At 39.0% G+C, this 27,214-nt stretch overlaps 2 protein-coding genes across 2 annotated transcripts; one reads left to right on the forward strand and one right to left on the reverse strand.

Annotated features, from left to right (window-relative positions):
• The first annotated feature begins 1,537 nt into the window (after window positions 1-1,537).
• On the forward strand, window positions 1,538-7,289 carry LOC140235185 (uncharacterized). The gene is made up of 2 exons (XM_072315221.1): window positions 1,538-1,561; window positions 5,382-7,289. The coding sequence occupies exons 1-2, from the start codon at window positions 1,538-1,540 to the stop codon at window positions 7,287-7,289; spliced, it is 1,932 nt and encodes a 643-aa protein (XP_072171322.1).
• A 7,708-nt stretch (window positions 7,290-14,997) lies between these two features.
• LOC140234663 (small ribosomal subunit protein uS3-like) lies at window positions 14,998-26,651 on the reverse strand. Its single transcript, XM_072314694.1, has 6 exons — window positions 26,598-26,651; window positions 22,281-22,505; window positions 21,477-21,759; window positions 20,115-20,257; window positions 16,428-16,582; window positions 14,998-15,079 (listed from the first exon to the last, which is right to left on the reverse strand). The coding sequence occupies exons 1-5, from the start codon at window positions 26,625-26,627 to the stop codon at window positions 16,451-16,453; spliced, it is 813 nt and encodes a 270-aa protein (XP_072170795.1). The 5' UTR covers window positions 26,628-26,651; the 3' UTR covers window positions 14,998-15,079; window positions 16,428-16,450.
• Between the last annotated feature and the right edge of the window lie 563 nt (window positions 26,652-27,214).

Here is a 27,214-nt window from a genome sequence, read left to right on the forward strand (position 1 = left end):
AAGTTATGTATTTGCGGCACGACTTACTACGGGCACTATGATTAGAAAGGTTTGATATTCCACACCAAATTACTTCTTTGTTATCCATTCTATTATTAAAGGGGATGGCTGGTAACTGATCTGTGAATGCTGAGGGATGATTGTTCCAATTAGCAAATAATTTTCACACAACAATAGGTATATAATGTACTCTTAAATGAATCCCACAAGGATTGGAACAGGGAGGTGGGACTCTTCCCACCTCCCTGATTGGAACAATCACCCTAAGCATTCCCACTGATTTCCAATGATCAGTTAGCCATCCCTAAGGCCCATAAAAATATATATTACTATAACCTGAGCAATATACATAATATACACGTAGGTCTATAATGATTACTCCTCCTGCCATACATTCACAATACATTTTACATGAAATGAGATTACATTATTTTAAACAATGTCATCGATACTTAAGAAAACTCTCTCTTCATCAATTATTTCAGTCAATTATTATATAAGAAAAGATAAAAAGATCTCTGACATAGTCCGACATGATTATACTTTCTTTTTTCGGAACAAATGTCAAAAACAAAGGAAAATCTTAAATGATATATTGCCCAATACCCCATCACACTAGCTCTCATAAGGGAGGAGTTTTATACTCTTTTGAGGTTTTTTTTAATGATTATTGTATTCTTCCTCCTGCTATATCCATATTAAATAGAACCTACATAAGATTATCATAGCCAGTCATACGTGTTTATAGAACAAAATGAATAAGTACTAGTACTCGATGAATATACTTAAGTAGGCCGACATTCCTCCCAATTGAGATGACGCTGTGTGTTTTGTCTAGAAACTGCATACGTAGGCCTAATATCACAGTGCAACTGAAATCTATCGTTTGCACATACAGGGAAATATATCTAAACTATACTAGTAATAAAGCTAAAGAAAAATCTCAACGATTTTTTTTCTGGGATTAGGGAGAATTCATAACATATAGGGCCTAACCGGCAGCTCCTTGGCAAAATGCGCAGAGCAGAAAGACGGGGAGATGGGGAGGTATGCCTATCCATGAGTTTGACAACTTTTCTTTATGCAATAAGTAAAATTATTATAGTGACATGCCACGATATGTGCATCTCTATCACATATTGTCATTGAAACATTGTAGGCGCTTACTGGTCAGGGAAGTAGTATCTCCCTTGTAAACTTGCCACGGAAATAGAGTTCTTATTTCGCCCAAGAAGTTTTTTGAGTTCAGTAGTTGTGTAATCCCAAAGAGGTTCTATAGAACCTCTTTGTGTAATCCTCAGGCATGCGCTGATCGAGCAGTCGTGCGCGTGACAAAATTTATGCAATGTTTACTCAACGTTCGGCGGTACGCTGACCTCATTCAGTTGCGTTGGTTGTGGTATCGGACCCATACACGTAGCAGTTCAATGTTTGGGGAATTTGGCATCAATCATATCCGATAAACGTCATACTGTCCGCCTTCTCGTTTTATTTCAGAATGAGGTGACAGTGATTTCATACTTGATAGACGTCTAGTATGGCCCACCATTTACCTGACGAGGTAAGTATGTTGTAAGAAAATTCTACTCGCATGGCGTGCGATTGAGGAAATAATTGCATCATTTCTGCGGGTAAATAAAGGAGCCTTTGCTCTGCCAGTCGAATGCATAGGTGTCAGTTGGCCAGGAACTCCGGCGGCGTACCGGCGTCGCGTCCGTAGTAATGTACGTTTAGTGTCTCATGTTGCTAGAATCAGTAGGGCCTATAGGCTATACCCGCATGCACCGCACGGAACGTTCAACGTTCGAGACTAGCAATGAATAAAATGTAGGGTTGGACCTACTACTAATCGACCGCCTAATGTTTATTTGCTTGATAAGAATATTTAACACTGAAATTCACGTAAAAAACTTGACCTACGTGATTGAGAAAATCCAGCTCTATCAAATGCCGTTGTTCCCTTTTCGATTCGAAGTTTCAGTGCAAAAATATCGCCGACGAACTTGCGTGGCCTCGTTTCAGCTCCCCGCGGTAAATCGCGTTTTTAGGATCGACCGCTGATTTTGCATTGACAATGCACGTAAACCGAGTTGTATTGAACACCGTGTTGTACGAAGCTTTTTAGAAGCCTTTTAGAAACTTCCATAGACATTACATTGTGCTGTCATTACGATTCGGTGAAAATATTCATTCGAAATTTTTTCCTTGATTAAAACCATTAATGAAGAGTGAATTATCGCGTTTTCCCACACCATCCTAATCTACATTCAAAGCCAATCCATTTTTATGTGCTTTGCGCGCAGAGAAGTGCGTATTAAGTGTTCAGTGCGCGAATTATACGCGGTCGGTTTCAATAAGGGTGGTCGATATGTAGTAGGGCTACCATACTAGTAGTATTACAAGTATAGGTCCTAGACTAGGCGATGATCAGAGTGATCACTGACTGGTCATTGTGAAAACTCTGAATTTGATGTTTCTGTTCTTGCTTTCTTCCCCTTCTACCATCTGTCCCAACGCATGCACAACACAGTGCGGCCCTCTGCCTTTATGATCAAAGAAAGATAACCTTAATTTTAATATAGCCGGATAGGCAATGATGCAAAAACTGTGTAGAGTCTAGAGCACGAACTTTACGCACTTCAGCAGTAAGAACTTTGGCAAAATCGTGAAATAGGCCCCACCGCAGTGCGCGTGCACCCGTGCATTAGCAAGCAAGGGTAGGTCCTAGGGTTAGGGTTAGGGTTTAGGGTTAGGTAGGGTTGTATATGGTTAGATTGGCCGTTAAATTAGTCGAGGGACATTAGGGAGTCCTTCCGAGAAGAAAGGGAGGACGAAAGATGCTATGCTGTGGAAATCGGCCCCACCGCTGTATCAATTTCGCGTAAACGCCGTTTGGTGGGGCCGCATTCACGAGTATTATACTGTGGAAGGAAGCCCCACCGCCGTGCTTAATACCTACCGATGAACGCCACACGGTGGGGCTGAATTCACGAGTATAAATAGGCGAGCCGCCGTAGTATTAGTACGGACACGCAGTGGTGGGGCTTATTTCACGAGTATGCCAGAACTGGGTGTTCTGAATTGAAACTGGAAGCAAATGGAGAAAAAAAAAAATCATGAAGCTGACACATGAAATTAAAAGCTGTCCTGTAGGAACTCGGTAACACTCTACTAACAGATAGAGTGTAAATACTAGTAAGTCATGTGGATCACTAACCGCAGCAGTGACCCCAATACGTATGCTGTTACTGTGTACAGCGATCCGCGCTGGGGTTAGTGGATCACAAAATATACATGTACCGGTATAGATGTAGCATCCTCAATTTTGTCTTGGACACATGACCTTAATGTAACATGTATAGAAATCTCAAATTTGTGTAATTTGGTATTAACAAAATGGAAACAAAGATCAATGATATCATATAAAAATCAGTTCTCATTATCATTCATATCTTTAATTACTGGCACATGCTGTAATCGGACCAACTTCTTTGATATGCATCATTATAGAAAAATTCATTTGGTGTAGTACTGTATACGCCATATATTTCGTGAGTCTAAATTTTCATGAATCGGGAATTCCTGACGATTTCGTGAGTGGTTGAATTCGTGATCATTGAGTCATGTACTGAACAGAGAAGAGTACACACATACGTCACATTCACATCGGGATGAGAGTCAATATTTTCGCGTGTCTTAAATTTCGCGAAAAGCACCTGACTTGCAAAATTCACGAAAATAAAAACCTTGTTATTTGATGTATGTTAAGTAATCAAAGCTCACTTCTATAAATGAGGCGAATTGTCCTGTAGCAAAATCAGTTTGTGTATTTCATTTGATAATTGTACTTGATATTTTGACAATGCATCAAGAATGTTTGTTTCATTCTAATGACAGAAGTTTTGCACAAGTAGCTCTCTTGATGAGAATTATTAAACAGCAGCTGCCTTCTCTTGATACTTGACACTTCCACAGTCTGTCTGTGTGTCATTCAGATTATGATGGTATGCATCAGTTACCAGTACTTAACTTTCTATCGTTTCTTACTTCCCCAACTGTGTCAAAGTGGTTTCTAATTTTAGTCAGGAGTCATTCCAGTAAACTGTAAACCACTACCGTCTGATAAAGTTGTGATATTAGTCAGGCAGTGAGGATACAAATTGTGCTGGTCATTATACCATTATGCAAAGTGGTATGGCAGGCATATTTACATCAAACATGCATGCTCTATGCAAGTGCAATTGAATCTTTCACCCTTGTCTTTCTGAAGGGAAAGGGCAAGAAGTAAACCTTCATCTTTCCTTATACACATGTATGGGGGGGGGGGGGGGGAGGGATGGGATAAAATTGTCAATATTGTATGATGTATCAACTAAGGTAGAGGTATTTTGTAAGAGAACAAAGGTCTGAGGCTGAAACTAACCTACCTACTACCAGTAACACCATTCAGTCTCAACTCTGGATCATAGTAGTGCTTCTGCTTTACAGCTTAACCACTGTCTGGTCTGGGCCCCGTTGCTAGAAACTTTGCGTTTAAACGCAACTTGCAACTGATTGTCACTGACCATTCTGATTGGCTCAGGGTCTGCCCTATTAAGAAGACATGCATGCAACAATGATTTTGATTGGCCAGTGACAATCAGTTGCAAGTTGCGTTTAAACGCAAAGTTTCTAGCAACAGGGCCCTGATGATAGAAACCAAAACAAATGCCTTTTTTGTTTAGAGGAAGCTGTCTTGGCATTTTAGTCACAGTTGGTCATCCAGTTGCCGAATGGATTTGTGCACCTTTTTCCCCTTAAAATTTTTTTACAGAATAGAATGTCATGCCAGGATGTTGAGGACATTCTAAGAATGAGCAAACAATATGTCACTGAGAAATTATAATGTTCATAGGATTTTATGATTATTTTATTATATCCAGTGATTTTTGTACAGGGTTATTTACATATTCATTTATCTATTTATTTATTTATTTATTAATTTATTATTTGTTACTTTTTATTTTTTATTTATTTATTTTTTCTTTCTTTCTTTGGGGGGGGGGGGGAGAAAACACAGGTACGAGGTATTACAGCATTATTTGTAATGTAGTACTGAAATTCTTCATCATTTAATCCTTCATGTGCTCAGACCTATAGTTAGTTTGCCAAACTTTGTTATCAGCATTCAGTCATCTATACCAGCTTGACCTTGTGGTAAAGTTAGAAAGCCCACTCAGGTGCAGCAATACAGTCCAACCCAATGGCCATAGTGACGCAATAAGAATTGGGCAAATTATGTATTCTCTGTTCATTGATTTCTGGTTGTTGTTGTTGTTGGTGTGTTTTGTTTTTTGCTGATCTTGGTTTTTATCTCTTCTTTTCTTTTCATATTTGTTTAGTTGATCGCCCACATCTTCCAATTTTTGTGCCATGAGGACCGGGAGGAAGCAGCTGTGGTCTGCAAGGACTGGTTCCGTGCATCCCTTGACCCAGCGCTGCACAAACACACTGTGATCACGCTACGGGCATCGGCCTCTGCAGGGAAGCATCTCCCAGACCTGGGTCAGCGGAAGAGTCCAAATCTTGTCATCACATACGTGGAGGGCAGCAATGCAGACTTCCTGCTGAAGGAAGTTGGCAGACATCTCGGTCCTCACCTTCGATCTCTCTGCCTAAAAGGATGCGACATCACACCGAAAATGTTCCTGGGTATGATCACCCACTGCCGCAATCTCTCATCGCTGGACATCAGTTGCTGCAACAGTCTCTTCATGTCAGGGACGTTGCTGCAAAAGGAGTCGGATCAAGAGGTAGCCAGGTCAGCATTCCAGAAGTTGAAAAAGCTGAAGTTAGGATCCATCAGGTTCCTCTCTGATGCACTGTTCAACAAATTTGTGGCAACAACGCCACATCTGCAAGATTTGTCTCTTGCTGGCTGCAATATTGCATTTGAAACGGATCCATTTCGGAAGGGGGGAAGGGGCGAGGACTCTGTTACAGTCCTTACTTTCTCCAATGTGCTTGCATTTATTTCAAGGCAGGCTGCAAACCTCAGAGTCTTGGACTTCAGTCTCACTTCTATAACAAGTGAAGCTCTGACCTCACTTGCAAATGTTAAAAACCTGTGCCTGGAGCAGCTAGTCTTACTACGTTGTACTAACTTGACAGATGAGGGTATAATTAGTATAACTAGAATGCAACCCACCATGAAGGAGCTCACAGTGGTATCTTGTCGCTCAGTAGGAATTCCAGCAATCAAGGCAGTCACAAGTAAACTGGTATCCTTGGAAAAACTTGTCCTCAACAAGCTGGAGTCAATACCCCAGGACACCTTTGAGCTAATGACAACAAACCTCAGCAAACTGAAGCATCTAAGTCTGGCCAACAATCTCAATTTGAAGGGTTCACAGATGCTTAAGGGTCTACAAGGGGCAACCTTCTCTCACCTAAGATCCCTCAACCTCCAAGGCTGCCCCCAAGTGGATGATGATGTCATTACGTGCATCTGTGACGCTGCGCCTGATCTTGAGGTGCTCAACCTGAGCTCATCACTTGCCATTACTGATCTGAGCATCCAGCGCATCTCTGCTCAGCTCCACCACCTCAGACGCCTCAATCTCAGCTGGTGCAAGCGTATCTCTGACTTTGGCATCCTGGGACTGGAGAAAGATTGCCCAGCCATCAGCGCACCTGATGAAGCTTCAAAGCACAGCAGTGACCGCTACACACGCACCCATAGCAACATGGGTTTCTTCAGGCCTCCCAAGTTTGAGGAGGTCATCTTGACCATCTCTGAAGAGGATATGCAGGAGTTTCTCAGATCCACCACAAGAGTTGGCATCGATGCTATCAAGACGCTGGAGGAACTTAATCTCAGTGCCTGTGACCATCTCACAGATTGTTGCATCCAAGAGAGCATATCGTTCCCGCGTCTCCAGGTGCTGAATCTGAGCATGTGTAGCAATATCACTGACAGGAGCCTTGTCAGCATTGCAAATAAGAACCCCTACCTCCGGACTCTCAATGTCAGCAAGTGTCATCAGGTCACCGATGTTGGGGTGTGTACAGTGGCATGCGGATCGTCACGACTGTCATCTCTCTCCATTCCTCAGTGTCCAATCACGGTGAAGAGCCTGGAGATCATGGGAGAGCACTGCCGGCACCTCAAGTTCCTTGACCTGTCTCAGTGTAGCGTCCCCATGGCAGCTGTAGACAAACTCCGTGACAGATTACCAAGTCTACAGACTGTTGTCACCTCCTATCTGGATGGTGACATCTCAACGCTTTACCAGCCTGAGTTTTTCTAGGTATCCAAAAGTGTAGGATAGTGTAGACTGAATTTAAAATGAGACATTCAATGCCTGTTCAGTGGGGACTAAAGGTAAAAACTGTGTTTGTGGTATTTTGTAACAACTCATGATAGATGCTTGGAAAGTGATTTTACAGTCATATTAGCAATGGAACAAAATGCTGATTTATAGTGATGCAAATATTGATGTTTACAAGATGCTACATTTGATGTCAGTCTTGAGCTGTAGCATTCTTTGCTTCTTTCATTGTTAGATAGACATGGATGAAGTGGGCTGACACAGACATGAGCACTAGTATATTTCAATTGTAGAAAATAGTAAAAATCAATAGTATTTAGCAGTATTTTCCAGAGAAACTGAAGTTAAAGCTCAGAGCTTACTCTTAATTTTTTCCATCATCTCTTAATGGTATTGGATTTATTTGACAAACGAGAATGATGTGAATGATGTTAATACCTATAAAGCCATTAATTTATGTAGCGCTGTGAGGTAGTGATAAATCTGCTTGACTGAACATTACAAATGTTTTTCCAAAACTATCAAGTTGGTGAATGTCATAATATCCCAAGGTGTAGTATATGATGCCCAGTGATTTCTAAGTGACTACCAAAGAAGTACTCTAGTGACTTGGTGAATGCTCATTTCTCATTGATGGCCATGGTTGATTGCCAAGTTCTCCTGATTCATGGTCATCAAATACAATGAAAAGTTCTATTGCTTACTCATCATTTAGTGTTCATGTATTCCTTCAGATTCATATTCCTTCAGCTTTCGTAAGAGTACTGTGCGTGCCATGGCTTACATGTTGTCTACTCAGACTACTGTGTACTGATGTGCCATCCACTTTGAATGGAGTGTCAGATGTTTAATCATACATTTTACTATACCTTCAATCCTTCACCACCCCAACTGTGTAGATTAGTAAGATGCTTGTGTGTGACAGGAGCACAATACATAATACTGTGTACTAGGTATGTACTTGTAGATCCTTGTATTGTTGATGTGAAGTTAAGATCATAGAGTTACTAAAGTTGATGTGATGTACTGACATATTTTGAGCAATTATGATACTGAAATGGAAAAGATATTTTATATGTGTCTATTACAGACACATTGAAATGTTATGAGTATGACATACTTGATTATATACGCATAGAATAACAAATATTTTGTTGCCAGCAAACATACCATGGGTACGTAAGATTCCGATAAAGGTAGTAATCATGATAGTCTTCCATGCATTACAGTGTGTAACAGGCGTCACAACTGTGAAGCACATATAGTGTAAATGTGTCAAACCAATCTTTACTACGCTCTCTGGGACTGCTCACAGTCTGTCTATTTATATTCCTAATACTACTGCTACTACTGCTGCTACTGCTATCTTGTCTCAGTGTCTGTCACACTGTACATGTATACACACACACTCTCTCAGAGTTGTTAAATGATGCAAAATTACCAGATGGTGTGTTGATATGGTGGTCAAGGGTCGAATGTACCGCATCAGTCTGACCTTTGGGAAATGTTTGTTCTTCAAAATGCTGGTATCATAAAAGAGAAGGCCTGTCATAAATTTGTAGAAGTTAGAATTCCTGGTACATAGATGGAGTGTGTATTCATCATCCTGAGTACTGGTCATCCGTTTCAGATTTTATCACCATTTGGTCACTTCTAATTTTTTGGATGCAACACCGCACACCGTTTAGTGTGTGTGGCATGTGTCAACAAGACCAGTTCATTTCATTCCTAAATGACGAATATCCATATGTGCATTGTACATGCCTGGACAATCATCCATGTTATTTAGTTTTGATATGACAGTTGTAAAGTAGGCCCTACTGGTTTAGTGAATGATAGTTTGCATGCAGTAAAATGTGCATAATGCCATTTTTGATGGTCTATGATTACCTCATAAAGTCAGTGGTAGTCAATCAGGGTGTCCTTGGGGTCAGGTAATTTTGAATTACCTCTACGCTTTTAGTGGCGGTACTCGTTTTATTCATTTCTGATGTATCTCAGACTAAGAAGACAATATCATATGAAGTTGTCTGTAAATTTAATATACACGGTGTAAGACCACTTATTTATGACATCTCTCATCTCTCTCCATTAAAATGTTTCATATTCATCTCATAATTTCTTCCCACCAGGATGTCACTTCCACGATCTCAAAATACTGCCACAACAATATTACGAACATACGCTCAAGCCAAATGTAAGTTACTTGCCCTTGCATTGTTCAAGGTGACTGTACTTTGTACCAGTCCACTACATAATACACAAGTATGATAAATACAAATTTGGAAACATCACTTTTGATGGTTGTACTCAATCAGTTGGGACAGCCATTTGGATGTTGGTAGCCATTTGGATGTTGGTAGCCATTTGGATGTTGGCAGCCATTCGTGAAATAGTAATACATTGTACATGTATGCTAATAAATCATATTCACATTGTTGACCACTGCCATCAGGAGTGAATACAGTGTAGATATTCAGAGGTTTTAATCCGATTGTGGCAGTATTCTTCAAGAGTGGAATACTGACGTCTCCAGGTGTGGTTTTTGAGATGTTACATTCTGATAATATTGCCTGATAACTCATGAAAATAACTACCCACGGGTAGTGTATTTTCAAGTAAATTTTAAAGATACAGTTGTAATAAGTAATTGGAGATACCTCTTGCCTTGTATTTAAGATGGACTGTTCTCTTAGTTTTCAAACATCTTGCCATATCCTTGGCAAAAGAGCTGGTTGGCAAGTGAAAAATATTTTGTTCAAGGTCAGTCAAGCAATGACACTTTACAATTTTTGGGGTTTTTATGCCTCCGCCACGAAGTGGTGCTGGAGGCATTATGTTTTCGGGTTGTCCGTCCGTCCTTCCGTCCGTACGTAATGAATTTTGTGGACAGCGTAACTAAAAAACCTTTTGAGGTATCCTAATGAAACTTGGCATGTATGTGTATTAGGGGGTGAAGTTGTGCCTATCAACTTTTGGGTGCACATGCTCAAGGTGAAAGGTCAAGGTCAAATATGTAAAATTTCACTATTTCCACCATATCTATGCAATGCCTGAAGATATTTTCTTGAAACTTAGTGTATACATGTATTACCCAATTAAGATTCTCTGGTGAATGTTTGGGGTCATGAGGTCAAAGTTCAAAAGGTCGAGTGAAAATATTAAAACTTCACTTTTTTCTCCGTACCTTGGAAATTGTTCAAGGTATCTTCATGGAACATACAGCATATACATGTGTATACATGTACTGACTGGCAGTGATTATCTAGAGAATTTAGGGTTCATGGGGTCAAAGGTTAGGGAACAAAGGTCAAGGGAAACACTTCAAAATTTTACTTTTTCCCTCATATTTATGCAGTGCCAGCAGGATTTTTTTTTTTCACTTGGTGTATGCATGTATAACCTAATAGAGATTCTCTGGAAACTTTCTTTTTCTTTTTCTTCTTTTTTTGTTTGCCTCAAAGGTCGAAAGGTCAAAGATCAAGGGAAAGTGCTGAACTAACTTTTTCCTCCATATCTCTGAAGTGGCTCAAGTTATCTTGAAACTTACTACATATTTATGCATGTTCTGCCTGGCAGTGATTATCCTATGAATTTTAGGGTCAAAGGCCAGATGAAAATGGTAACAATGTACTTTTCAATACAGAAATTGCACTTTTTCTCCATACCTTGAAAATTACTCAATGCATAACCTAATAAATGGGTCAAAGTCATGTTAAAGTCCTTAAATCCCCAAATACATGCTCTCCTATTCATCCAATTAAACCTAGGTCAAGGAAGGTGAACATTCAACACATTTGTTACAAACTTGTCATTTTGATATTTTGCCAATTTTGTGAAAATGTAAGATACACATTGTCCACATGTACTATAGACCTATTAGGAGAATCATGCATTATGGCGGAGGCATACCAGTCGCCTTAGCGACATATCTAGTTTTGTTTTGGATTTTGTGTTTGTTTTTTACCATGACAGCACATGTTGCTATTTCACTCCTAAAAATGAGGTCATGCAGATGTGTTGGAAAGGTCCCTACTGGTCTTGGACAAGCCTGCTTGTTGACTGCAAGTATACAAAATATGCATGAAGTGCAATTAATGTCAAATGTTTGACCATCAGTGGGAGCATGGGAAGTGAGCATAAACATTTGAAAATGTTTTATTATATACAGATATAGATATTTTTATGATGTAGAAATGCAGTATTAATGCTTTTTAGTACAAAGTGTGGGGGAATTGCAGAAATATGAGAAAGTGTAGTGATGTGATTTGCGTGGTATCGTGGGTATAATATTTTTAAGGTAAACTATAGCACAGTTGTATAATGTATAAATACTTATGGAACAATCAGTAGCAGCTGTAAGTGTAAAAGTGATGTGACAATTGCTTTGTGTGTATGATTGAGGGCAGATGTTTTACCAGGTGTACATAGTGTGGCATTTATTCATTTACAAGATTGTACACTGTACATGTAACTTGTATGTAGAAATGTTTATTTTTACCCGAATCTTGTGCCTCCCTAACATGTCCTGTACATTGGACGGGTCATCCTTTTTGGTATTCTGCAATTACGATTGTATTTATACAGTTTTACGTTGTCATTGGTCAGGTGTGTGACAGAAGAGAATTGTTAACCCATAGACATCTGCCAGAGTATTCTAGGGAATGGTCTTCAACGTGTTAAAAAGATAGTAAACATCAAAAAGGACTTTACAAAGGACTTCCACAATGTTGGACTATTACATGCAGTGTGCATATAGGCCTGTCAAGTATGTGAAAGGCAGATGTAGATTGAGACCTATTAGTACTTAAATGTTGGATAGTGCACTGTGTGGGTGACTTTCTAGTTTTTGGATAGTGGTGCTCATATTTTTAAGACTGATGTCAAAATCTTAGCTACAACACAGTTGTTTCTTTTTCAGTGTGATAATTCCTAGTCTCTTTTTATTTGTTGTTTTGCAGAGTGACAGGACAGAATTTCCATAGGATATTGAAGTGTATCTTTGTCTAGGGAGTATAGTTGTAAGAGTCCACTGTATCTGTTCTGTAATGATTCAGTGTGTGAAGGCCAACTTTGTGTACATGTACATCTTTATTCGCCAAGTATGATGCAAAATTTCCCTTAGAGTCGCTTAAAATTATACCTTGTATAACGTACCAAGTGTAAGAAAAACTGACGAGTCAAGAAAATTATAGCCCGGTTTTTCACTGTTATTCATGTACAAAATATAATTATTTCATTCAAAAGTTAAAGGGGAACTTACCCCAAATATACATGTGGATGAGTGAATGCAGCAATATTAGTAGAACACATCAGTGAAAGTTTGAGGAGAATCGGACAATCCATTCAAAAGTTATGAATTTTTGAAATTTTGGTGATGAGACTGCTGGATGAAAAGAATACTACAGATAATGACATCATTTGGGCACAAATACACACCACTATTGTTAAAGACCAAAACATCACATGAACTACGATACATGTATAAAGAAAATATAAAGGAAATTCCACATAATACTTCACATGAAAAGTACACATTCCCTGGCCTTGTTACTGTCAAGTGTAATGCTATTCCCTGTGTTTTCTGAAAGAGGTAAGCCTTGTACCTTTTCATTATGCTAGAAAAGTGGAAATATGTCGAATTTTTATATTTTCCTATATTGTTCACTGTAGTAGTCTTCTGATCCAGCAGTCTCATCACCAAAACTTAGAAAATTCATAACTTTTGAATGGATTGTCTGATTTTCTTCCAACTCTCACTGATGTGTTCTACTAATATTGCTGCACTCACTCCATCCACATGTATATTTGGAGTAAATTCTCCTTTAAACCGAGTTACATGAAGAGCATAGCCTTTTCTTTAATCCAAGCAATCATCACAAAGATAAGCTCACATTTGGGTACTTTGTCCCAGTTAAGCCAACATGCAAGAGGTTGATTGTAGCATTGTGTGCCATGTTCAGGAACTTGGCCTGTAAGTGCACAGATACTCTTCAATATTTTATTGGGCATTGGACAACTGTGATCATACATGTATTAGCATTGTTGTGTTGCTTTTTTTTTTATTTGCATATATTTTGTGAGAGTGTGAATCTCTCCTTGTATGCCATCATGGCTAGTGTCAATACAGTACTTCATACACATACAAGTGCATGTATATTATTGATGTGAAGTAAAATTTTCATAATATATTGGAGTATATTGAATATAAATGATTATGCAATGTTGACAAAGCATGGACAAGTGTTCATCTTATTTATTGGTGTGCAATAGCAAAACTGAGTGTGGAAGATTTGAGGTATGGTCATTTCACCAACTACATGTACAAGAGCTATTTCAGGGAAATTATCTTCGTCATCAAGTATGGGGTCGGGAGAGAAGAGCGACCTTGTGCACTTGACAGACAGGCATTCGTGCACTTAAAATAGCCTCCACGTCAAAATCATGAAAACATCTCGCAAAAATGTCTGTGACCTCCTCTTTTGCATAAATATGTGAGCGAAAGTAGCAGCTTTTACAAGTGCCATGGATTATTCTCAATTGTAACCTGCACTATGTTTTCCAGAAACATTCTTGTTCATTTTGGCAGCTCTTGAATCTGTGTCTGTTTAGCAGTCATTCTTCACTCCCTACATGTAGTTTATGAATCCGAGATTATGCTACATGTACTTACTTTTATCTCAACTAGTCACACACACACACACGCACACACACACACACACACACAGAGCTGTGAATGCATTTCCACTTATTTCCCTTCATCTCACAAAAAATGACTCCTCTATGCGAGACGGAAAATTCGAAAGCACCACACATCTTCTGACTTGTTAACTTTTTTCCTACATCCAAACTAACTTCTCAACCACCACATGCCAACTTGCCATGCAGAGCATCTCTCTACAAGTGCGAAATGAACATCACTGGCCAAGAAAACACAAAATTCTCTCACCCATTGCCAGGGAAACCACATTATAACAAAATGAGAAATAACATAAATGAGGTATTGCCTCTTATGAGGTGAGTTTGGCAGTCCTAATTTTCAATTATTGTATTTCATAGCTGGTTTCATTATTGGCACGTTTAGGAGGTATGGCTATAACGACATAAATTCAGTGGTCCTGGTGACCTTGTTATCAGGTGGTTTCCCTGCAGCTGATCATGGTCAACATCACCACAGCATTTACGATCACACTCTGTACAGCTGTATGAAAAGACATTAGAAGATATATTTTATTAACAATGTCTGGTGCTATTAAGATTCCAGGATGATGACTGAAATGGCAAGTCCATCAATGTTTTTGAATGAATGTCTGCTGATTGGCAAAGGTTTACACGATTAAATGTTGCTTGGCTTTTGTTTAGAGCTCTGTAATACCTTATGGAATGTGCAACTTTATGAAGTGAGGAAGGAAGGATGCGCCACTGACAACACATTGTCAGCTCCCCTGAAATAATTACTTTTTTTTTAATTGTTATTATCATCTTCTTTTTTGATAATGAATGACAAGTATACCCAAATAATTCCCTCTCTGGATCTAATGTCTATTTTTGTTTTCTGGTACATGGTGGTGAGGTGGAAGTCCATCTGGTACACATACTAGCACAATGCATTACAAACTAGAACCCAATTCAATCATTCAAATGTGAATCAAACTGACAATAGATGTAAGCACATAAGACACCGTAATTTTGTTGGCATGTAACTTTGACCTTTTGTTCTTTATTTACATTACAATGCCTTGTGGGATGATTTCCCCATCTCCGGAAATCTGCAGAGAAATGCAAAAGAAAGAAAACAAGAAAGAGCGTCATTATTTGTTATAAGTCATAATTTGCAGTTGCCATTGATGAACATGCATATTTGTCACAAGATCTTTGAGCGCATCTTGTATTTGTTTGCACATCAAAATGTCACTGACATGGAATACCACCCATATCTTTTGTTTCTGACTAGTGCCTTCCACACATACACACTCACTGCTTTGGAATGCTATAAAATCGCATCTCTTATCCTCAGTAACATAGCACACATGTACAGCAGCATAAAACTCACAATTTGCACGAGAGAGCTATTTCAGATTTAAAGGGCAAGAACTGTTTTGCACTTGGCTTGCAAGTGTCTGATTGGTACTATAGAAGTATTTACCATGTCACTGTAATTTCAGTAAACAAAATAATGGTACACAAAGAACTCGTGTAGGCCCTATTTCACACAGATATATTATCCCAAAGACTGTTTGAAGCGATCATAATAATTGTAGAGATAAAATAGGAGAGGTGTATTGAATCCTTTGGCAAATTGTGACAAATTAAAATGATTTGACCCAAGCACTTCAATGAAATGAAAGCTGGAACAGAGCATACAACAAATAATTTGAAAACAGGATATGGCAAGTCTGTGTAACCTACTAGTTATCTACTTTTACAAAATATATTCTTAGGTAACTTTTTTTTTTTTTTTTTGGTCAATGTGGTCTTACATGGAGTACTCAATTATATATTGTTTTGTTAATAAAATGTCACTGATCTTACATTTTCTTTATAAATCCCTTTCTGAACTGACACAGACATTACATTGGTCTTTTCACGACAGAGGGTGTGAACCATTTCAAGCAGCTAAAATAAAAATGATATTCTCAAAATCCTGCTTGTGGTTTCACACCAACATTTGTGGAGCTCTGATCTGAGGAAATATTGAATTTGACAAAACTACTTGAACTATATGCAAAATTCAAGGTTTTCACTAAACCATAGTGAACAGTTAAGCTTTGTTTCCACCTATTGAACAGTCTCAATTAGCTCTTATAACAGCAAATCTGATTAATAACCGAAGCCTTGTCTAGAAAAAGAAGTTCTATGGTAGAACCCCAAGTCCAGACAGCTGAAGACTCATTGCCACAGTACGTTCAGTTACACTTACATTTATTACAGATAGTATTCACTGTTAGCAATTGGATCAAAGTCTTGGAAGGACCATGTCTCACTCCCAACTCCAGTACTGTGGTCCCAGTTCTGGTCTACACATTCTGGTATTCCCTACATGAGGGTTTCTTCCTACTTACATATGAAAGCCATATCTTGAGCTGACTAGAAAAAAAAAAAAAAAAGGCTACTCACTTCACGTTGAAGAGAGAAGCCCTTCACATCATTGGCTGTTGGGGTGGGGGCTGTGCCACAGGGGCAGCAGCCATGGGCTGCTGGGTTGGGGGTGCTTGCTGTGGCTGTTGAGGTTGCTGGGGTGCTGGCTGCTGCTGGTCTATGGGCTTGGCTCCCTAAGCATTCACAATTGAATGGAAGAACGGGGGGGGGGGGGGGGGGGGGGGGTAAAGACACATAATTAATAAACCATACTGTGTGAAAGTGAGTATGACATACACTAAAGGCATTTATGGACGAAGCAGTGTGTGTACATGAATACAGATCATGACACAGTAGATTTGATTTGGAACACAGAAGATTCACAGGCGAAACTCTTGTGACAACACATTGGGGTGGAAGTCTCACCTGACTTTATCCTATGCTAAAAATAAAGTGGACAGGTCTAAGCACTTCTGCTTTATCTTTCCCTGCATGTTAGCTGCCATTTTCTGTGATTTACTTTACAGTGACCCATGGGTTGGCACAAAATCTAACTATGCCCAAATACTATTATCACATAACAATGAGTTGAACGAAACAATGCTGAGGCATTGCAAGAGGCAAAAAATAAAAAAATAAAAATCAACTTTTAACATATCCTTTGAACTTAATACAGTTAAACTCGCCTAAGTCGACATCGCATATGTCGAATAATCGCGCAAGTCGATAATTTTAAAAAGTCCCGATTTTTCCCCATTGACTTACGTGTATTAATTCACTCATAAGTCGAATTTTTTAAGTCGAATACTCGCTTAAGTCGATGAAATTCCAAGAACACTTTCACGGAAAAACCATTGAATTCACTGTGCCTAAGTCGAATAAGATTTTATTGTGTAATAAATCACTGTCAAAATCGCGAGACGCCAGTTTTTGTTTACATACAGTATATACCAAAAGAAACTGCGTAAATAAACATTAACGTTTCATTAACGCAAGCGGTTTCACCTGAATCGTTAGTAACGCAAACTATCGATCGGGAAAATTAACGTTTGTAGCAACGATCCCTAGCGCAAATTAACGATGTTTCGTTAACATTAACGATAGGTAACGCAAGAACTCACGCGAGATTTTGGTTTTGTAACGAGACCTGGTGAAAGGACGACGTAGCCCCTGCCGAGTGTAGCGATCTATGCCTTATATTTAGCGGAGTCTTTTCGCGAATCGAATCACGATTTCGCGAATGGTTAATTTGCGACCGGGGTCACCAAAAACGCACGCCAGGCCACCAAAAAAGCCGAATGTTTGCCTTCAGTTTTGGAAATGAAGCGGTAACAATCGGTTCCATAAGATGCTGAATAAATGTCAGATGTTTGCTCTTTTAATTTTGGAAATGAATAACGGTAATATTCGATTCCGTATAATACTAAAATAAATGTCGGATGTTTGCTTATACTTTTGGAATGTCAGAGATTTGATTTTGCGTTCGGAAATGAATAAGAACAAAAAAAGTATCCGGAAGATGCTGAAATAAATGTCGAATGTTTGCTTTGACGTTCGGATATGAAAAATAATGATATTCAACTCCATACGATGATAAAATAAATGCCGGATGTTTACTTTTACGTTCGAAAGTAAATAACAATTACATTCAGCTCCGGAAGATGCTAAAGTAAATGTCGAATTATCCCTTTGACGTTCGGAAATGAATAACAATAATAATCAACTTCGTACGATGATGAAATAAATGTCGGCTGTTTACTTTGACGTTCGAAAGTAAATAACATTAACATTCAGCTCCGGAAGATGCTAAAGTAAATGTCGAATTATCCCTTTGACGTTCGGAAATGAATGACAATAATAATCAACTTCGTACGACGATGAGATAAATGTCGGGTGTTTGCTTTTACTTTCGAAAGTAAATAGCAATAACATTCAGCTCCGGAAGATGCTAAAATAAATGTTGAATGTTTGCTTTGGCGTTCGGAAATGAATAACTATGGTATTCAACTCAGTACGATGATGAAATAATTGCCGAAAGTTCGCTTTTACGTTCGAAAGTAAATAGCATGTAACATTCGACTCCTGAAGATGCCAAAATAAATGTCAGATGATTCATTACACTTTCGGAAGTGAACAGCAGTAACATTTGGCTCCTTACGATCATAAAATAAATGTCGGGTGTTTGCTTTTCAATTTGGAGATCGAATAACGGTAATATTCTGCTCCGTACGATGCTAAATAAGTAACAGATTGTTTCTTTTACATTTGGAAATGATTAACGGTATCAATCGGCTCATTTAGATGATGAAATAAAAAGCGGATGTTTGCTTTCACGTTCGGAAATGAATAAGGATGATATTCAGCTTCGTAAGATCCTAGAATGAATTTCGGTTGCTTGTTTTTACATTTGAAAATGATTAACGGCAACATTCGGCTCCGGAAGGTGTTAAAATACTTGTAAATGGTGGATGATTGCTTTTACAATCAGAAATAACGGTAACTTTCGGACCGAACGTAGGACCGATTTAGTTTTGCTTGTTTTTGTTTTTGTTTTTTTGTTTTTGTTTTTTGTTTTTGTTTTTTGTTTTTTGTTCGGGCCACCAAAAAATAAAAATCAATCATTTTGGGGCCACCAAAATAAAAGTTAGTGTGGAGCCCTGGCCTGCATCAATGTGGATAAAGTGTCTTGCTGAAGGGCAAATATCGGGCACACCGCTCCAGCTCTCGGCTCCAGAGTAGACAACATACATGTATATATGTACGTGTGGTGTAACTTTAAGTCGATTTTTTTTCGACTTACGTACAAGTCGAAACTCGCCTAAGTCGATGTGTTTTGCTCAGTCCCGAGAAGATCGACTTATGCGAGTTTAACTGTAGGTGCATCTAATAATTGAGAAAAGTTTATTCTGTCACTGTTTAGCCTGATACAGTGGAAACTAAGTATAACGAGATCCTTGGGACCAAGACACTTTATTCTTTATATCAGATATTTTGTTATATCAGTAGTCAATAAACAATACAAAACAAAGGAAATAAATTCATTGGGACCGGAGAAATTAGTTCATTATATCAGGTATTTTGTTATAAATATCAGACCTCTTTATATCGAGTTTCCACTGCAGCTGGCGAGTTCTGAACTGGAAAGTTCTCTGTGTTTGCGTACTAATAAGACAGGTCATTGAACACTGTGATGTTTAGGATTGCACTGATGACTGCAAATTTCATAATTTCACAAGTCCTAAAACCAGTTCATCATGAATGTTCACATATCCACAAATCAAAAGATTCATGAGGCTATCTAAATCAGTCGTGTTGCAAATTTGCCCTGCTATGAGAAATTAAAATGCAAGGACAAGCAAATAGATGATGGCCAGGCCATAGAAGCTATGCCACTGGCACCACTTGTGTAGGTGACTCCTGTTATAACGAAGTCCTCAGGACCAGCAATTTTCTTTCATTATATCGAAATTTTGTTATAGCCCAGCAGTAAAGTACATAAAGATATACAGCTGATAATTTTGGGATCTTAATTTTTACTTTGTAAGAGTTTTGGTTGAACTGTGTTGATTATAACAGGAGTGCACTATAGTAATGCCTCAATCAAAGTTAAACTGAAATCTTTTTTTTTTTTTCTTTTATTACGAAGTGAGAGAACGGGCTGTGTAACATGTGTCTGTGTGTGTGTGTGTGTTATGTTTGTGCGTGTTTGAGAGATAGAGTACTAACCTTCTGCTCAGACCATGGCTGTGCAGGTGGCTCCTCATCCTTGGGCTCTGAGATGCTGATGACATCTGGGAGAGGCTTCTTGGGTCCCATCTTTCCCGTCTGGTCAAATGGTCTCATGATCTTGACCTTGATGCCAAGCACCCCTAGAAAAGAAAAACAAATGTATAGAAATAAATAGCCCATAATTTCAAATCATCTCTTCAAATTTGCCCTAAAACAAATAAACAACAAGCAAAATTGTAATCTCTCTTAAAAGATGTGCTTCAGTATCACCAAAGCTGATAGGAAACTTAGCATTACAATCCCAGCATCAAAATTCATATGCATACTCAAAACTCAAGAGAAGGAAGTGTAAACAACTCAAAACAAAACCGAAGCATGAGACAAGTCAAGTAACCACATCCTGAAGTTGCCACGTAATATCAGTAGTCTACATTTCCAAGTTTAATTCTACCTATATACAGAGCAGGGAGAAATGAGAGAGTTCTCTCTATGTTCTTTTACTATGCTAATCATTAAAAAAAAAAAAAAAAAAGTATTGAAATATAGTTGGCCACACGGTAATTATGTGAAAGCAACATCCATGCATAAAGAGACTGATGTGACATGATCACAACATGGCAACTATGCCCAGATAGTCTGCTTCTATTAAAAAAAAAAAAAAAAAAAAAGATATTACAGATTTCCAAGTACTATCATGATAAGCACAAAAGAGCTTTTTTAACATATGCAGCATGAAATGACTTGAGAGCAAACAACATGTATAAAAATACATAATTCCAAGCAATTACTAGTGGTCGTTTGCAGTGTGGTGAATTGGAGGAGTATTAAATGTTTGTTAAATAGGAACAGAGCATACAGCTAGGTGTAGGCTGGAAACTCATGGCAATCTAAATGGTTGCCTCAATGCCTCACCTAATAGACTAACTTCACGTTTGTTCAGTCCCATGAGAACTGAAAAGGCGGCAAAAATAATTGTATTCCTTTCTTTGCTTTTTTTTTTTGCCAATTTCAATGAGCAAAAATAAGATGTACTGTATACAAGGCATATTTCACATCATTCTTAATTTTGTGAATTTCACAAGTCGACTCATCTCATATTCACTAAATCAACATCTTGAGAAAATATTGCCACCCATAGGACAAATGCCTCATTAGTGTATCATCAAGGTGGGAAATCACTAAATATTCTCCTAAAAAGAAATAATAGCTATTTCTCCTTCCATCACAGTGCTTTCTGATCACAAATTCAACCACCTGCAAGATTGTCTAACAAGTCCCAATTCCAAAAATATCATACTCACAAACTATATGGCACATACAGTACGTGACTGCATATCTACTGTGGTAAAGAAAACTCACCCTGCCTCAACATGACGTGCCTGATGGCGACATCGACGTAGTCCTTGACAGGGTTTCCGCTGTGGATCATGAGGCCGTCGACAAACTTCATCGACTTGGCCCTCTGACCTCGCAGCTTGCCAGAGACGACCACCTCACAGCCCTTGGCTCCGCTCTCCATGATGAAACGCAGGACGCCATAGCATGCCCTCCTGACAGCCAGACCACCGATGAGCTTGTAGCGCAGGGACTCGCACTGGGCAATGGCACACAGACCACGGGTGGCGACCTTCTCAGCGTAGAGCTGCGGACATAGAACCCAAAGATAAGTAAGTTGAAAAGACCTCCACATTTCTGGATGTCAGTCTGTCATGACACTGCTAAGAGAGATCTGTTAAAACATCTACACGTAACTTTTCTCGGTCTTTCAAGCCAGTTTTTAATAAATTCATGCAAAGTGTCCCTTCATCCTCTTGACTAACTTCACTTTTAACAATTTCTAATAAGAAAAAGGTCAGGATTTCTACTGGTCGCATTTAAGATCTCTGAGAACAATATATATTTCACATTCTTCCCATCTATTAAGACATGAATTGGCAGGCAGTAACCCAAACAGGTATGAAACTGCAATGAGATAGAGATCTTCATTATGGAATCAATGATGTGGCATCACAAAATGCATGTATTGCACTCTGATGGAGGAGAGCTATGCCTAATAAGCCTTTTTGAGATACCAAGTAAGACTATCACTATAAACTCCTCTTTATTCAAAGTTACAAATATCCATACAACAACGCATAGATCATGGGTCTAATTCCACGATACCTCGACAGTGCTCTCAGCAAAGTTGAACCTCTTCTGCACCACAGCAGTGAGTTCGCGGATGCGCCTGCCCTTCTCTCCGAGCACACTCTGGGTGCGCGTGGCCAGGATGATGATCTCAGTCCTGGTTGGTGTCACACGGACCTCCACACCGCTGTAGCCATCCTCAGCCAACTCCCGTGTCAAGAACTCGTTCAATTCAGCACGGAAGACTCCATCTGCGACGAACTGCAATAGATTGGGACAAAGTAGGATCAGTAAAACTCAGGTAATGGAGTAAACAATAACAAAAAAATGACAACTCTTGACCATTTACCATCCACTGGAAAAAAGAATATGATAATAAAAACATCATTTTGGAACCATATTGAAGCCCACTAAGTCATGTTCCTACCCAGACCATTACAACACTTAAAAAGAACCATGTACACACACAGAAGTCTCATTTCCTCCGCTTCAATTCCATCTGTACCTTTGATTTAGTGAGGTTTTGTTAAAAAACTAAAAATGCTCACCCACTTTTGTACACAGTTCTTGTTATGTATCAAGCAGAAAATACAGTGCATGTATTGTGATAGTAGAGAAATACCAGTATTTCAACTAACTTGACTACAAAACTACTAGAACCTACATCTTCATCTTTGATTTTACACTGTTTGTTCTAATTTGAAGATGTCCATTGGTTCATGAATTAATTCACTATGTTACACTAACTTTACCAAGTATAAGTGGTGCTACTGTAGAACTTTCGTATCCATGTCGATATCTCAAATTCTGCATGCCCAAATTGCACCAAAATCACAGGAAATACCTCAATAGCTGATTTCCAATCACTCAAATTACTTTAACCAGGAAGCATCAATATCGATGTCAACTTTTATTTCATCGCTCAAAACAACTCACTCTTCATGAGTGATCACGATAAACGTTGACTGCACAATCTGAAATGAGAGTGATTGGAAATTTATAAGCTATTTAACCAGTTGAGGACAGACTGATTTTGCTTCAACACGCATTTCCCACAGACTCCTGCCCAAGTACATACTCGGGACTCGTCCTCAACGGGTAAAATATTTCCTGTGATTTTGTAGTACATAAGTATTGAGGTTGTTCGGCTAAGATAATGGCAAACCTTAGTGTACATAATGTACACTGTACATTTACATGTAACCTGCTGGTATTGCAGGTAGCATACACTGAAACTCTTTTTTTTTTCTTTTTTTTTTTTTGCTATCAGCCCCAAATTTGGTAGCCTTTTGCAAAGGCAGCTCCCAATGGACTAACACACAGCAAGCAGTGGGCTGGCACACACACAGCAATCAGATCGACGCTCGCAGCTTGCTGCTCGAGCGCTGTGTGTGCGAGTCCACTGCTCTCTGTACATGTGTCCTCAAATTAGGCCAAAAAAAAAAAAAGGTTGTATTGGCGTAACATGAGATTTTCAAATTTTCAAATTTTCAAATTTTGCTACCTGCATTTTACGTGTAAAACTCGTGCTCAGTAAACAGTTACAACTGCTGCACCGTATATGCTGTGTTCATCTATTCTACAAATCATTTATGAGGCCGATATTACTCAAATTATACCCCTTCACAGAATTTAAAGATGTTGAAATCCCTATCCTGAATGTTTTCACTTCATATTTTACTATTTTGACTTAGATAAGATAGATGCAAATTGACCCATATGTACGATCTTTTCATCGCACACGGCGATCTCTATTACAGTCCCACATATACAGATTCGTGTAAGTTCTCCACACAAGAAACCTATGGCAAAACTGTACACAATACATTGCAGTCTGAACGCTAAGTATACACTGTATAAATCTTGATAGAGTACGCGTCCGTGTTGGAAACAGATGACGTACTGATCAAGCGAGGCTATGCGAGGCGCTAGCGAGATCTCTCCTTCCTACATCCGATATCCCCAGAGCCGTTTCCACTTTCGGGTTTTTTGCGATCACGATCGCAGTCAACAAGATACTTGATATCGATAGCAAAAAAAAAAAATAATAAAAAAACATAGGGTCGGCGGAGTTTTTAGGGTCGGGCGGGTTACGCCAATACAATTTTTTTTTTTTTGGCCTTATAGGGAATTACCTTCGCAAAAGACTACAAACTTGGGGGGAGGGGTAGTGGAATATCTGAATGCATGTTACTTTACATGTAAATGAAAATTTGATATGAATATGTGTTAATTGTGTTGGGAATAATATGTAATTCATGTGAGTTTGTGTAGGACTTTTGAGTTTGAAATCCCCTTTTCCAGGTAATTATCAAAATTTGAAAAAAAAAATCATGCCAAGATCGCATCCAGAGAATAGAGAGATCCGAATAAAGGGAGGCCAGACAGGAGAGGTCAGACTTATATCAATAGAGTGAAACCCCTGTTTTTGGCTGGCCCCCAGAATCCAGACACTTATCACTTTAAGCCCGCAAATTCTGTTGTCACAACACACGCATTTCACATCATTTCACATTATTGGCACCGTCGTTCACAACAGGGAATTCCCTTAGTCACCTCCAAAAATTTATCCAAAATCCAAAATTTCAAAAATCCTGAATTTCAAAAACACAGAATCAGCGCAACTTTTCTGAAGCGCCCAAATTAAGTCCTGTGTTAAGAATCGGCATTGCCAAAACAGCGCTAAAAATCTAGAAATATACCATTCTGTTGCCAGATATTTTGCTTATCGCAAGCTCAGTGTGATGGTATCCATAAAGAAACAAAAGAAAAGCAAAATCTCTGTACAGATGCAATGATGAAATGTACAGGGGTTGAAGTGCCAACTCGCCAGAATTCGGACACCAATGCCTGGGCGCCGCAACATCCCCGATACAACCTTGTGCCAACAAGGTAAAACGTGGTGCATTTTTCAGCAGCCTCCATTTGACTGTGTTCTCACAGCATCTGGCCAGGCTAGACTATCATTTAGCATAGACTCTAGAGACTCTAGTGTTTTATATCAATATTTTCCATCGCCTCCCACTACCATGACTACAGACCAACTCCAAGATTTGTTACACCTAACATTATCAGATTCTAAGGCCTGTTGCGTGCTGTTGTGTTTTGTTGACAAGTTGCATTTTTCATGCCATTTACTGTGTTATCCAGGGTAAGGTTTCTCCTGTTGTGCCAACAAGGTAAAACGTGGTGCATTTTTCAGCAGCCTCCATTTGACTGTGTTCTCACAGCATCTGGCCAGGCTAGACTATCATTTAGCATAGACTCTAGAGACTCTAGTGTTTTATATCAATATTTTCCATCGCCTCCCACTACCATGACTACAGACCAACTCCAAGATTTGTTAGGCCCTACACCTAACATTATCAGATTCTAAGGCCTGTTGCGTGCTGTTGTGTTTTGTTGACAAGTTGCATTTTTCATGCCATTTACTGTGTTATCCAGGGTAAGGTTTCTCCTTCGTACCAGGACTGCCATGGCAAATGTTTTGACACCAACAGTTTTAAAATCTGACACAGCATTCATGGCAATCGCGGCTTGTCACCTTCGCCTATCCCGCCTCACAGCGTCATCTCACGTACACGTCCATCCCGTTTTGACTACGGTGGCATGAAACGTGACTGCCGGCCGTGGCTGCCAGGAACATTATGTATAACTGCAGCATAGAAATGTCATCGACAAGCTGTTCAGAAACGTCTAACTGTTAACGTTAAGGTGTTGTTACATGTGTAACTCGTTAGTCTACAATCCAGGGGCGGATCCAGGGAGGACCACAACCGGCGCACGCCCCCCCTTTATTTTTTGTTGAAACAAAAGAAATAAAAAGAAAAAAATGGGGGGAGGGGTGCGTGCGCCCCCCCTTTATTTTTGTAAACACGCCCCCTCTTTACGAAATTCCTGGATCCGCCCCTGCAATCAGCGACAATACAAAAAAAGTCTATCAGATCTGTCTATGGACTTATCAAACCTCACTCCCTACAAGTGTTTCGACACTAGACTACCTAGGATCTCACTCTAATAATTAGTTCTACTGCTGTAGTTATCACATGGTAATCTGGAAAAGTTGAACCTGTCGAGGCTTTCGCTATTGCTAAGGGAGTGAATTTAGTCGTATGGTGCATTATACCGGCAGTTCTACGGTCTCTGCTCGCTCGCACTGCACCCACCATTGGGCAGCAGGCACCTACATATTCTCGTCACGAGATGACCCAAATAAATCGACGAATATCAAACACTGGAAGTATGATCCAAATGATCACTACGACTGATTTTCAAATTCTATGTCATGACTTTGTTTTGAGGGCAAAACTTTGCTGATAACACTTTTACTGTGTCTGATATGAGGTTTTATACCTTCCTCTTCTTTGAGATTTGTGCGGCCATTTTGGTGGCTTGCGTTGAAAAGGAAGATACTAGCCAGTTTGTACCTCTAGATGGCGCTATCCATAAAACCCGCTCTGACAAGAAGGCTCTGATTTATTATGACCAGGCGCGTATATAGGAGTTTCATTACATGTACTGTATTTTTTTTTTTTTTCATCGTATAAGTTCAAACAATGTCATACCCGAAGTACACTGCCAAGACATCAGTTATACAAAGTTTATACATGTTCTATCATAATGGCAATATAATGCTCTTACTTTGTCTTTTCTGTGTCTAATTCTCATTCGCCCTACGGTCATGTTCATTTTATAGCATACGTCTTGTCCTGGGCAAAGTAATAATGCTGTAATGATTTTATTTCTATTGTGTTGTTCGTCTTTCAGTATTTTTCTTTGTTTGAAATGTATACTTCAATCAAAGAATCAATTGATTTCAATAAAGTGATGATGGTATCGTGCACTTTGTTGTTTGCTTCTCTGGTTGTACAGTATTTATGTCACACAACTATCAATTCGTTCGGTGATTTTGCATTGCCGCTTTATGTCGGAACATTTTTTTTTCTATTTTTTTTTTTTTTTTTTTTGTA

Source organism: Diadema setosum, chromosome 11, assembly GCF_964275005.1.
Source record: "Diadema setosum chromosome 11, eeDiaSeto1, whole genome shotgun sequence".
Taxonomy (NCBI): Eukaryota; Metazoa; Echinodermata; class Echinoidea; order Diadematoida; family Diadematidae; genus Diadema; species Diadema setosum.